The 14120-nt window shown below is 41.7% G+C and overlaps 1 protein-coding gene across 10 annotated transcripts in view; it reads right to left on the reverse strand.

Moving 5' to 3' along the window:
- BMPR1B (bone morphogenetic protein receptor, type IB) overlaps positions 1–14120 on the reverse strand; it is a 219215-nt gene that overhangs the window by 38208 nt on the left and 166887 nt on the right. For all 10 annotated transcript variants that reach the window (XM_005880659.2, XM_005880656.2, XM_005880654.2 and 7 more), the window contains 2 exons: positions 10385–10487; positions 9777–9879 (listed from right to left, as the gene is read on the reverse strand). In XM_005880659.2, the coding sequence (XP_005880721.1) occupies positions 9777–9879; positions 10385–10487 (206 nt within the window). The remainder of the gene's footprint in view (positions 1–9776; positions 9880–10384; positions 10488–14120) is intronic.

Raw genomic sequence — 14120 nt, forward strand, 5'->3', positions numbered from 1 at the left:
AGGCAGGCAGGTGAGCAGTTAGGAGCCAGCGGTCCCGGATTGTGAGAGGGATGTCTGACTGCTGGTTTAGGCCCGATCCCAGGGACATACCCTGAGTGGTCCCGGATTGGAGAGGGTGCAGGCTGGGCTGAGGGGACCCCCAAACCCCCCGTGCACAAATTTTGTGCACCAGGCCTCTAGTTTTAAAAATAAATAAATAAAATAAGCAGTTTTACATTAACAAATTCAGAAACCTTGTCAATGGTCCAGAAAAAAAGAGTTCAGAAACTTGACTCACTACAGCACATTTCCCAAAGGCCTTTAAGGCTTTAATATTAACAGGAATCAGATATAATTAGACATGTATTAATTGAAAAGTGTTACCTAGGAAATCTTGAAAATAATTTGTGGGCTCTTAGAACTAAGTAGGCTAAGACTTACACAATGAACTGTCTCCGTAAAATTTTTCTCTACCCCCCACCTCCCTTAGGTTCTAGGCAAAGTTAACAATAAACACAAGGTGAGCACAATACCTCTGCCAGTAAGAGTCCAATTCACAATGTTTACATGTGCAGGTATGCAAATACCATGGCACATATATGTGCAAATACGATCTCTTGAAACTTGGCTTAAAATTCATTTCCAATTTTAAGGATAACAAAAACAAAAGGCCTGACATTTGAAGAACACCAAAGAGAAGAACGCTGGATACTCAATTAAAACTAGAGGAGCTGACTACATAAGCATAAAGTATTATCAGTATATGAATACAGAATACTTTCTCATTCAAGGGAAATAATTTTACTAAAACTCTCAGCCTCACTGCCTTTTATTTCCCATGTAAATGCAGAATACACTCTGACCTGTAAGAACTCTATATCTATTGCTCATCTTATCAAATGTCTGATTTATGAGAGCAATGCGACCCAAAAGGACCGAAGGGATTCTTTCCTTACCATCCAGCACTTTTCTAAGGCTAGCATTACCTTCCCATTTTCCTTTTCTTTGCCCCAATAACTCTATCCCCTGCAGCCTCATCTCTGCCTCCCTGTCTTCTGTCATGAATAGGTGATCCTTATCAATAAACCTTTGTTTCTGTCCCTCGTGCTGGTCATGTTTTAATCTGCCATTACCCGTGCTCAGAGCATTAACAATGTAAACATTCAAGTCACTGCCAGAGTCTTGGAAAGCAACACGTCCAGATGCCTATCAGGAGAGGAACGGGCCTGCAGTTCCCTAGGGCAGCAGATTTCGACCTGCACGGTCCCTCCAGCTGCTCAGGCAAGTGGAACGGAGAACTCTCCAGGGAAGTCTGCTCCACCCTGAGAGGCAAGGAAGAGTCACCAGTGGTCTCCCAATAGCATGCTGCCACTACTTGTCTCCTCTTTGATAATTAGCTGGACTGTCACTGCTTAAAATGACAGGACCCTGCTCATGAAGCCAGAAGATGGTTCATAATCACAATAAGAATTTTAATAGGAAATGCAATAAATGTTTTGGTAATAAAGGAAGTTAAGACAGAGTTTTTATATCCAGATTACTTTTGCTCAATGAGAAATAAAAAGACTATTTCTAAAATCCTTTCAATACAGTACTAACCGGAAATTCCAAAATAGGAGCTGAACATTTCAAGGAATGGTAGATTTACTCCCTGGCAAGGAATATAGCTCAGTATTGGTTTATGTTGGTATGGCATAATATAGGTGTCAGGAGGAAAATTCTGTCCTTTGCATTTTAGAAACTATCATATACTGGATCTACCTGTGTTTGGAGATGTTTCACTCGTTAAATACCTGTTACCTATGGAGTTTAATTTGTAACGGGCATATCTAAACTAACCAATAGTAATTTTTAAAAAAATCTGTAAACTGATCAGAATATATTTTTTAATTGAGTAAAAAAAACAAAATAAGGTAAATTTTAACTTTGGAAATTCTATAATTTGCCTTAAAATACATGGATTTACCATATTTCATAGTAGAATCTTATGTCTGACACATTTTTATGAAATAAATATGCAATATATGTGAGTAATTCCCATATTTAAAGAAATTTATGCCTATTTCAATTATGCCTGTTTCAAAAATGATATCAACTTTTATTTTATAAGAGCCAAATTATTGAATCCATTTAATTAAGCCAGGGCTTCTGTTCATTTCAACACCAGTCTTTCACTGCTTTAAGTGCCCACTTAAGACAATTAAATAAAAACAAGTGACTATAATGAGTAATTTGAGGGAGAGCTTATCAAATCTCCCACCCACATGCCATTTCAGGAGGACCCTTTACTCACAAAGTCTTGGTCCAACCACCTGATGCTGAGTCAGGGCCTAAACCATCGTCCCCAGCACCACTGCTTCTGCAGGCAGAGACCAGACACCAGCACCGCCACTGCTCCCTACAGCCTCTCCATCAACACAGACATCTCTTCTTCCTCTCAGCACCAGCCCCAGTGTTACTGGGTTTCCCAGATCACACCTTATTGTTTATGATGAAGATGCTGCATTTGATCTAATTGCCTTTGACATTTCCTCCTTCAGGAGAAAGACTTTTTCCCTAGGGTATTCTGCTCTGCTGGTGCTGAAATGGAATCAGCAAAGCAAAGGAAAATGAATATTCCTAAAAAAATTAGCTGTATTCTGGCCACTCAGCCTCTTCTTTTTTTGAAACAAAAGATGACAAATAAAATTTAAAGGATATAAATATACATTGATAAGTACTGCTGAATGTGATTGTGAGAGTCTGAGAAAACTCTGGACTGGTAGCAAAGGTTTCCTATGCATGTGTTTGTAATAAGGACAAATTACTTGTAGGTGTTCACCCCTACTTCTCATATCAGAAGCCTGTTATTGTTTAGCATCTAGTAACACAGATGTCTTGCCATAAGGCTAATCATTTAACTTTTTTGGAAGAGTAATTATTAAAGAACAACAACGACAAAAAATGGTGAGGTGGAATTTTCTTCCCTCTATTCTTCTAATAACATAGTCTTTGTTTTTATAGTAACTTGACATAGATTTATAATCTATATAATAAAAGCCTAAGCAACTGTTACAGTGGAACAACCAGGACTGGTCACTATGATGCACACTGACCACCAGGGGGCAGATGCTCAATGCAGGAGTTGCCTCCTGGTGGTCAGTGTGCTCCCATAGGGGAGCGCCACTCAGCCAGAAGCTGGACTCATGGCTGGTGAGCACAGCAGCGGTGACGGGAGCTTCTCCCACCTCCGCTGCAGTGCTAAGGAGCAGCGAGCTGAGCACTAAGGAGCAGCAAGCCGGTGGGTGGTAAGGAGTGAGGTGTCTCGGACTGTGAGAGGGATCCTGGACTGTGCAGGCCGGGCTGAGGGGACCTCCCCCTCCAATGCACAAATTTTGTGCACCTGGCCTCTAGTAAATCTATAACAACATACATTAATCTACTAGGCAGTGCATAGTACAGGGCTTTCCAAGATGTGGTCTCTGGAACTCCTTAGAAATGCAAATTATTGGGGCACACTCAGACCTACTAAATCAGAAACTAGGTGGGGGCCAGTAATCTGCATTTTAACACACCCACCACATGATTCTGATGCACTTAAAGTTTGAAAGCCAATGGCCTAGTACACTATTGGGACTTAATAAATGTGTTAAATTAGAGGGAAGAAGAGGAGGGAGAAGGAGGGATGGAGGGAGAGGGAGTATAAGAACACACACAGGACATGCAAGAAGCAGAGCGAGCAACCTCTAACACTAGATTCTAAAAATAGTAATCATCCATGTCTGAGAGTTTCTGTGTAAGGCAAATATAACAGAAATATTACTTTGAAAATAATTATATTGATTGTTTGTCCATTGTTATGTGAAATACCACTGTTTAGAGTTTTCTGACTCACATGGGGAAAAGCATCTTTTTAGAAAGTCATTCAGAGCTTTCTACAGAATATTCAGTGAGATGACACACTGGCCCATGTCCTCTCTCCACCACCTATTCTAGTTGCGTAAACTTCCCACAGTATCTAATCTCAGGATTCCTCAGCTTTCAGGTCTGTGAAATAGGAATAATAATAACAGTACCTTCTTCTGTGGGTGGTTATGAGGATAAAATGAGTTACTATATGCCAAGTACTTAAAAAGAGCCATAATAAGTATGCATTCCACTCACATAAGCAATAATCACGATTATTATGATAATTTCCATTGCCGTTAGGCCAGAAAATTGGCCTGAGCTCTGAGCTTCAGAGGGCCCTGCTCTGGCTCTCTCCAACCTCGCTCCTTTCCATATAGCAGTGGATCTGTAGGACACATCCAGAGGATGTGTCCACCCTGAACTTGGCCCATTCCGCTCTCCATGCAAACCACTGGCCGATGCCCAGAAGTCTGGAATCTCCTGTCTAACAGGCCTCATGCCTGGGTTTGTGTCTAGGAATTGTGAGGCCCTCTCCTTTTCTCCTGTGCCCCTGAGGGTGGACAAGGAGAGGGTGTGTGTACCTCAAGTCCTGAGGGGTGGCCAAGGGTGTCTGGAGCAAGACATGTGAGTGGAGTATAAACCAGACGGCTGGACTGTTCTGGCTTAAGTGCCTGATAATGAAGCTTTTTGATCACTAAGGCATCCATTCAAAGACATCCATCTCCAATAACCATATTGCCAGCTGTAAGACACAGCCACTAGGAAAACAGTGAGATGAGATACCAGACCACAATAACCATGAAGTTTCCTTTCAGAAATCCCCGGATAACCTAGACAACTGGCCACTCCGGTAACCCTGCTTCCGCACCCTAACCTAGTTATCGCTCTTTTGTTTTAAATTCACCAATAGTGAGTCTATAAAGCTCAAGGCACCACGCACTCAGTCCAACAAAAACAGAACCCCAGATCCAAGCGCTCTCCTCTCTCTCTCTCTCTCTCTCTCTCTCTCTATGAGAAATAATCTTTTCTGTTCTGTAATAATTTTTAGATGTCTTTTATTTATTTGAGAACTTGAAAATACATGTTGCTGTGTACAAAATCCCTAGAGCAGTGTTGGCGAACCTATGACACGCGTGTCAGAGGTGACACGCGAACTCATTTTTTTGGTTGATTTTTCTTTGTTAAATGGCATTTAAATATATAAAATAAATATCAAAAAATATAAGTCTTTGTTTTACTATGGTTGCAAATATCAAAAAATTTCTATATGTGACACGGCACCAGAGTTAAGAAGTTAGGATTCAAAATGCTGACACACCGAGCTCAAAAGGTTCGCCATCACTACCCTATACCCTCCAGAACCTGTGAATAATAAATCTTTTTTTTTCTTCAAAGCACCCCGACGGTTGTTGCTGAGGTGTCTTACAATCATAATAAGAACCATAAGGCCCAGTCCAGCCACAGCACTGACTCCAGGTGGGGAATGTGTGTGGGGGCTGCCATAAGCAGTGCAGGCCCAGGTGGGGGCTGCAGGCGTTCCAGCTGACAGCATCGCCATCCATAGGCTGAGACCGGCACGGCACGGGTGTCCACGTGCATGCCTGAGAGGCACCTCACAGTGCAGGAGAAAAACGAAAATGGGGATCCCCACCACTCACTCCCATGTCTGTCGGAGAGAATGTCTCAGTAGATCCAGCATCCTAAATGCCAACCTGATGTTTTCCATCATCATCATGAGACTGTATTTGTTAAGTTAACCTAATGTAGTTCATTTACCAGTCTTCTATATTGGTTTATGAGTTTTAAATATGTAGGTAAATGATATGTGGGCATACATTTATATTACTACTCCAGCTCCACCAGTTAGGGATAGTTCTAAGTATTTAAAAAAAATGGCAAAAATTAAAAATATCAAAAGGTGGCTCTGTAACTCTTTAATATCATCCCTGTTCTTTATGCTGGGTTTTATACCAACCACACACACACACACACATACCTCCAATATGAATTATGAAAAATAATATAAATGCAGCCGCTTCAAAATGGGGTTGGAGCTGCCATCCAAGAGGAACTGGCTTGCAAGTCTGACTCCTCAAATCTTTGGAATGTTAAAAATGAACAAAATAACCTTTGGACTGGGCCTGAAAGCAGGACTATACTCCAAATAACTGTTTGCAAAAATAACTAAGAGCAGATATGAAAATTAAAGACACTCTTTAGAACTGGCATCACTATGTTAGTTTATCTGCACCTACAGAAATTCCTTCCTTCTACTCATGTTATTGTTCCCCTTCCCTTTCTCATAAGAACCCCTTGCCTTCCCCTCCTAAGAGAAACACAATTTGGATTTCTGCCTGAATAAATACTTCCTGAATAGCTATTCTTTTGAATCTCAAATAAATGCTTGTTGCTCTTCACCTCGGCCTTTTACTTTTAGGTTAACATATCATATCTACATATATAAAAGGCTAAGCGACCATCCAACCAGCCGGTAGGTATGATGCGCACTGACCACCCGGGGGCAGACGCTCAACACAGGAGCTGCCGAGCTGCAGTGACTTGGCAGTGGTGGTCCTTGGGTGACACACCCGGGAACCAGAGAGGAGAGAGCCCGATTCCAGGGTGCGTCACCTGAGAACCGCCCTCTCGCAATCCGAGACCCCTTAGGGGATGTCAGAGAGCCAGTTTTGGCCTGATCCTCACAGGCCAGGCCGAGGGACCCTACCTGCCAGAGAGACCCTGCTCACTCCACAGATGCCCTTCGAGCCACATGGTGCTACTCTAGCTGCAGTCGACCGGGGAGGGACCACAGGAGGTTGGCTCTAGGGTGTGTCCAGCCAGTCTCACCCAGTTCCACCCCTGGCCACCTTCCAGCTAATTTCCTTTCAATGTGCACAAATCTGTGCACCAGGGCACTAGTGTAAACACAATCCGATATGGCTGCAACTCTAATGTTCCTGACCAAGGCATTACTGATATCCAGTGAAGATATATAGTACACCTCCAATAAAAACGTACATGCTGGAAGCAAAAAACAAACAAACAAAAACCCCTTAGTATATGGTATAACTATGTGAAAAATGCCAGTGCTTTCAGACCACAGTCTGCACTGACTTTACTGCACACCAAAGTGAGCGTGACAAAAGTGTGAGGTAGCGTCCACCGAGACCTTGCCTAGGCACTGCCTGGGATCCCCAGCATTTAAAGAGGTAACCCTAATGCCACTAAACTCCACCCAAGCAGACACTTCGCATAATCCTCAGTATAATCCACGTGCATCCTCTTCCCAATGCCCTGAACCAAGGATGTCTTCTCAGTGCTGCTGCCCTTCTTTTCAAACCTTTCACTCAGTTCTCTAGATATTTATCCCACTATTTTTTAAAGTCCCTACATCCTCCACCTCCTCAGAGAATACCCCTTCACCTGCCTGGTCCTAACTAGAATCTGGCACCATCTACAGGACAACACATGCACTGCAGTCCTTTCAGCCTCAAAGAATGAATGAATTTTTCTAAACCCTATTGTTACTTCTAGGATACATCACTTCCACTTGCACATTAAAAACCTTTCCTCCTTGACAAAGAGATTCTAAAATCTATCATTTCTACCTTCCTTTCCAGCCACTCTTCCCTCTTCACTCTCCCTCCCTACTAACCCATAAGCCCATATACTAGTGCTATTATTCAAAATGTTGTCTACAGACCACCTACTTTTTGAAACTGGTTCATAAAGAAATAACTACGGAAACTGAAAGTAAACATTTAGAATTTTACTACAATTTGACATAAGTGAACTTCTCTGTAAACTTCTTGGTCTTTTTTTAGCAAAATTGTTGCCCAAACTTTTTTTTTAATGTTTTTATTGATTTCAGATAAGAAGGGAGAGGAAGAGAGAGATAGAAAGATCAATGATGAGAGAGAATCATCGATGGGTTGCCTCCTGCATACCCCCAACCAGGAATCGAGCCCACAACCTGGGCACGTGCCCTTGACCAGAACCGACCCTAGGGCCCTTCAGTCCGCAGTCCGATGCTCTATCCACTGAGCAAAACCAGCTAGGGCTTGTTGCCCAAACTTTAATGTGTACATAAATAACTTGGGGAATCTTGTTTAAAAATGTGGGTTTAGTAGTCTGGGATGGGGCCTGAGATTCTGCATTTCCAAGGAGCTCCAAATGATAATGATGCGCTAGTTTACAAGCCCATTCTGAATAGTGAGGCTTCAAACAACTTAATTAGGAGGTTTTCTCCAACGAGCCTTGCTATTTAATATGCTTGTATTTAGCTATTGTTTCTCAATTTCACAAACCAAACCTCTGCACTTACCATTGCCTCTGTTTAGAGTCACCGCTACTTACAGGCTGTGCAACCTTGGGAAAGTTAATTAACCTCACTGTGCTGTAATTTCCTCATCTTTAAATGGCGATTAATAATCCTAAATACCTCATAGGATTGTTGTGAGGCTCAAATGGGTTAATTAATGTAAACTTAGCATAATGCTTGGCTGTACTAGCCATTTTAGTTTTTTAAATTTTTATTCTTGCCTTATTCACTTAAAGTCTTGTTCAAGTATCACTTCTTTGAAGCTATTTTGACATCTTTCCATGCCAGAAAGAGGGAGCCACTCATGTTGTTGTGTTCTTACTATACTTTATAATCTAACTCTACTGCTGTATAATTATTTACATGTTTCTCATAACCAACTGTGCACATCTTGAGAGCAAAAATTTCCTTCATCCATTTGTGTATCCTTAAGACATAGCATGTTGATTGGCAAATTTTTTAAAACTGACTGAATTTTGTCCTGGCTGGTGTTGCTCAGTCCTTAGAGCATCGGCCTGCACACTGAAGGGATACAGGTTCCATTCCTGGTCAAGGGCACGTAAGTACCTGGGTTGCAGGCTTGATCCCCAGCCTGGATCAGGAGCGCATGTGGGAGGTAACCAATCCATGTTTCTCTCTCTCTCTCACCCCACCTTCCTACCTTCCACTATCTCTAAAAATCAATGGGAAAAATATCCTCGGGTGAGGATTAACAAAAAACAAACAAACAAACAAAACAACTGACTGAATTTTGATGTGAATTATTATGAATAACCTTATAGAGCTTTCTAGGCTACAGTAGGAACAAGAGTTATAAAATATTATCATGAAAACCATGAAATGTCATTATATTTTGTCGGAAAATTTTTCTCATGAAGAATCATTTTAAACCACTTATCTACGTCTTTGAACTTAGATTTCTGTGACAATTACCAATCACTTATTTTTTGGTGAGAAAAAGGAGAGGAAAGGAAATTTGAGAGCTATTTTTAACAAGAAGTCTCTGGGGGTGCTAATTTAAATGCATAAATCTTGAAATTAAATTTTGTAGATGTTTTCTCCATTTTATACATTTTATCAATATATAATATAAAATCTGACTAAAAATATACTCTAGCATAGATAAAAGGAAACACAATCCGGCAAATAATCCGATGTGCTCCTTTCTAAGGACCTTTATTTTTATTTATTTAATTTTTTTAAGGTCCTTTATTTTTGAAATAAATGTAGACAAATACTCATTTTTGAAGGAAATACACCCTCTGAGTAATATTTAGGGAAAAGCATAAAGCTCTGTCCCCCTCCTCTGCCCTTCGGAAATACACTACACGCTCTAGAAACTAGTTTTCTAGGAGACGAGGGGAGAGGTTATGAAATAAGATTCACTGGAGAGAAGCCATGTAAGACTACTTTCCCAAGAACTGCCTGCACATGTTTCTGAATGTTTCATTATGGCGTCTTGCCTTGTCCTCTGCCCCAGCAGTGGAAAATGGTACAGGTAGATTCATTTAGAAAAGAAAGGATAATCCACATTTTTATGTTCTTTATGCCTAAGGCTTTTCCAGCTTGGAAGCCTGCCTTTCCTTACCTCTGTTTTTCAGTGGAGGCAACGTAGGGTGTAGATCTTTATTACATTCATTGCGTTCTGTGCAGCATTCAATTGATCTCCTTTGGTGAGGAATGGGAGTGTCCTAAAATTAAACCCAAAAAGCTATTAGTGGGTGTTCCCTAAATTTTATAGGCACATAACCTCAAACTTAAGAAATTAAGACTATTTAGGTAACTTACTTGAAATTCTTGCACAAACATGTTGAAAATATTCTTTTCTTTTAGGTCATTTCTTTTAAATTATCATGTATTACCTTACTGCAATGTCTGCATTTCAACAAAATTACTACTACATTTGTAATAACCGGTGTGCACAGTGTAAGAGGACGAAGAAAGCTAGGCATAATGCAGTTAACTAAATTGGAAGGTCTAATGAGACACTAAGCCAGAAATTAACAGCAAAAATAAACATCATATTTCATTTCAAAATGAAGGGAGAATTGGCCCAATGAAAATGCTCAAATTATTTTCCAAATCACTAAAAATAGGCTAATGAAACAAACAAACAAACAAACACCCCCACACAATTGCTTTCTCTTATTGAAACTTGACTGTTTGAAATCTAGTGGAATCAAGTTTCTTCCTTACCCGGCACTGAAAATCTGAGCCTTCTAGTCCCAGACATCCCGACGTGATCACAGGCATCCCAGAATCATCTTCTTCTATCATCGTGAAGCAATATCCATCTGTGCTAAAGACCAAACAGGCAAGGAGTGTGAGTGTAGGGGTGTGTGTGTGTGTGTGTGTGTAGGGGAAAAAGAAGATGCTCATCATTTGTTTCATTAAAGTCAAGAAGTTCAATGATCATTACAAGTTACAGTCTGTTGAGAGAGTCCCGAAACTTCCTTTCATGGAACTTGACTTAATTATCAATAAATATTTTGTAATAGTTCCTCTGTAGAGAAAACTGAGAAAGAAGTAGCCAAAATTTCCATATCACATGTACAATTAATAACCACATATACCAATTACTAAACACTTATTTTGTTCCTTGGCAAGAGATTTCTCTTTTTTAAACAATATATATATTCTTTTATTTCAGAGAGAAAGGAAGAGGGAGAGAGAGAGATAGAAATCATTGATCAGATGCCTCCTGCACAGGGATCGAGCCTGCAACCCGGGCAAGTGCCCTGACTGGGAATTGAACCCAGGACCCTTCAGTCTGCAGGCCAATGCTTTATCCACTGAGCCAAAACCAGCTAGGATAGATCTCTCTCTCTCTCTCTCTCTCTCTCTCTCTCTCTCTCTCTCAATAGATTTCAGAAAGGAAGGGAGAGGGATATAGAGATAGAAAACATCAATGATGATAGAGAATCATTGATTGCTACCTCCTGCCCCCAGAACAAAACAACTCTGAGGAAGGTGGCACTATTCTTACCTTCTATATAGGAAACCGAGGCTCAGAGAACTTGAGTAATTTCTCAAAGGCCTACAGCTAGTGAGAGTATGCACAGCAGAGGTTTGAACCCACGCAGGTGAATGTCTATGCTGGCTCTCCTTGTTCTGAGGCTGTGAAATAAACCCACCTCTTACCAAGGCGCACAAACTAAACTAAGGAGGGGTAGAGTTGGGATCAGCACAGCAGACGTGAGCTAAGATTCTGCCTTTTGGTACTTGTGCTTCGGGGCTGGCCTGTCAGATGAAAACATCAGGTTTTGTTTTCAGCAGTCTGGACTTACATTGGAAGTGGGGTAAAGTTGGACAATGAAATGAAGGGGTTTTAACAAGATCATTATTAATGGTTTTTCAGCTCATGGCACACAAAACTAATTACAAAAATTCTGCAACATGCCAAAAAATACAGTTTTTGCTGATCTGACAAAACCAAACAAACTGTAATTTTGAGTCATTCACACCGAACAGCTATTGTTGTGTTGGCTGTTGTAATTTTTTTTAAAATCTAATAATCTAGGGGAAAAGAGGTCAGGGCCCTTGACTAAATAGTCAGGTAACACGTGTTTTAAAAATTCCTGCGGCACACCAGTGTGCCTCTTGCAGTACATCGTTGAAAATCGCGGGCCTAGAAATTTTTTTTTAAATTTAATAATCTAAGGGAAAAGAGGTCAGGGCCCTTGACTAAATAGTCAGGTAACACGTGTTTTAAAAATTCCTGCGGCACACCAGTGTGCCTCTTGCAGTACATCGTTGAAAATCGCGGGCCTAGAAAGTAAAGAAACAATATATTCTTTTTCTGTATGGGTTTTTACATTAAAAAGAACTTTCACTTATTCTATCACATTTAGTCCTCTCAACAACAATGAGAAGTGGTTATTTCTATTTCACTGACGAGGAATTTAAAGCTATGAAAGTCTAATAAGCAAACAGTTACAGAATCAGGCTTTTCATCAAGAATCTCTTGCTTCTTTCCCACACATTTTTCCACTGTCCCCTCCTGGGACTAAAAATGGAAAACAAGAACTGTTATATATAGAAATATTTATAAACAAACATTTCTGTCTTCACGAGTTTGTGCGAGGCATGCCAGCAGACTCCCAAGATAAGTCATAGACCCCTGCTGCGTGAGCTACGAAATAAAGGCCTGAACTCTGTCCCCATCTTTTCCTCATGTACATGCATGCTCAGTGTCCAAGACAGACATGACAGCACAGTCCTCAAAGGTCGGGGAGGCAAGCTCTGAGCATGCTATTAGCCATGGTTTCTGGGTTGGTCTGTTCTGTGTTGGTGGCAGCAGCATTCTGCCACACCTTCGCCCTTCGGTTATCATCAACACCCTTAGTATTGCTTACTTGGCTTATTAGCCTCGAGTGATCCAAAATACCTCAGTTTATGAAAACTAGCAGAGCCAAGTTCCAACATACTAATAAATGGCTGGGGAGGGCCAGTGATAAATCTCCCTTTTTTAGACCAAGGTCAAATGCATGAATATTGTTGTGGAAGAAAGACTTCCTCTGAACAGCCCATGCTTAAATTTATTTGGGGCATTTTAGCCCATACACTGACATTGCTTTGACAATCTAAAGCATGTAAATACTGAAGGCGATAAATACAAGAGCTGTCCCTTAGAAATTTACTGTAAACAATATAAGCAAACAATACCCATGTGTGTGTGTTTATTCCTTTCCTACACATTTAGATTATGTGTGTAACTTCCATTTCTCATTGAAAGTAAAATTCAGGAATTTTCAGAAATAGTCATCTTAATTTTCTGACCGTAGGAATTCATAGAGACTAGAAAAGCTGATTCAGTATGTTAAATCCAAAAAGACCAATTTCTTCTTAATCATGAGTGCCCCTTGCTCAAAATCTGAATACATGGAAATGCACTTTTAAGTATCTTATAAGAATCAAGAATGAGAATAGAAAAAGCTGGTAAACCTGTTGGCAAGTTACTGTTACAGTATCCTAGGAAATATAAAGAAACATCAGCGAGGGTAATTTTAAGCTTTAAAAACACACTACCGGCCAGCCAATGTTGCTCAGTGCTTAAGCATCAACCCATGTACCAGGAGGTCGCCAGTTCAATTCCCAGTCAGGACACATGTTTGGGTTTCAGGCTTGATCCCCAGCAGGGGGCGTGCAGGAGGCAGAAACTGATCATGTTTCTCTCTCATCAATGTTTCTCTCTCTCTCTTTTTTCTTTTCCCTCAAAAATCAATAAAATTATGTTAAAAAACACATTCCCTTGTCTGCAAAGAAGGGTGGAAATCCCATATAATAAAAGGCTAATATGCAAATTGACTGAACGACGGAACAACTGAACAACCGGTCACTATGACAAGCGCTGACCACCACATGCGTGTGCGGAACATGGCGGGCACTGGCTGCAGCAGGATGGTGGAGCAGGTGAGCAGGGGGCACCAGACCAAGGCGGGGCGCCAGTTGCTGCCATTGGGGCAAGCCTCTGGTGGTTACTGAAAATTCTTTGCTCCTGTGCACCGCAGTCCCGCCCGGCGCTCGCAACTGCTGTCAGCGCTGGCCCCACTCGTACCCACTGCCAGCGCCGGCCCTGCTTGCACCCGCTGCTGGTGCCTGGCACCAGTCCCGATCACTCTAGCGCTGGCCCCACTCGTACCTACTGCCAGCACCGGCCCTGCTTGCACCCGCTGCTGGTGCCTGGCACCAGTCCCGATCACTCAGTGCCATCAGCGGGTGCAAGCATTGGCTGCCGGCCCTGATCGCCCCTGAGGGCTTCTCCACCTCCCCCTGCTCCTGAGGGGCCACTTGCACCCACTGCTGGTACCGGCCCCAATCGCTCCATGCCATCAGCGGGTGTGAGCGGGGCTGGCTGCCATCAGCATGTGGGAATGGCAGTGGCAGGAGGGGGTGCTGCCAGAAGACAGGGGATGGGGGGGGGGCGCTACGG

This window comes from Myotis brandtii, unplaced genomic scaffold (genome assembly GCF_000412655.1).
Source record: "Myotis brandtii unplaced genomic scaffold, ASM41265v1 scaffold645, whole genome shotgun sequence".
In the NCBI taxonomy this organism is placed as follows: domain Eukaryota; kingdom Metazoa; phylum Chordata; class Mammalia; order Chiroptera; family Vespertilionidae; genus Myotis; species Myotis brandtii.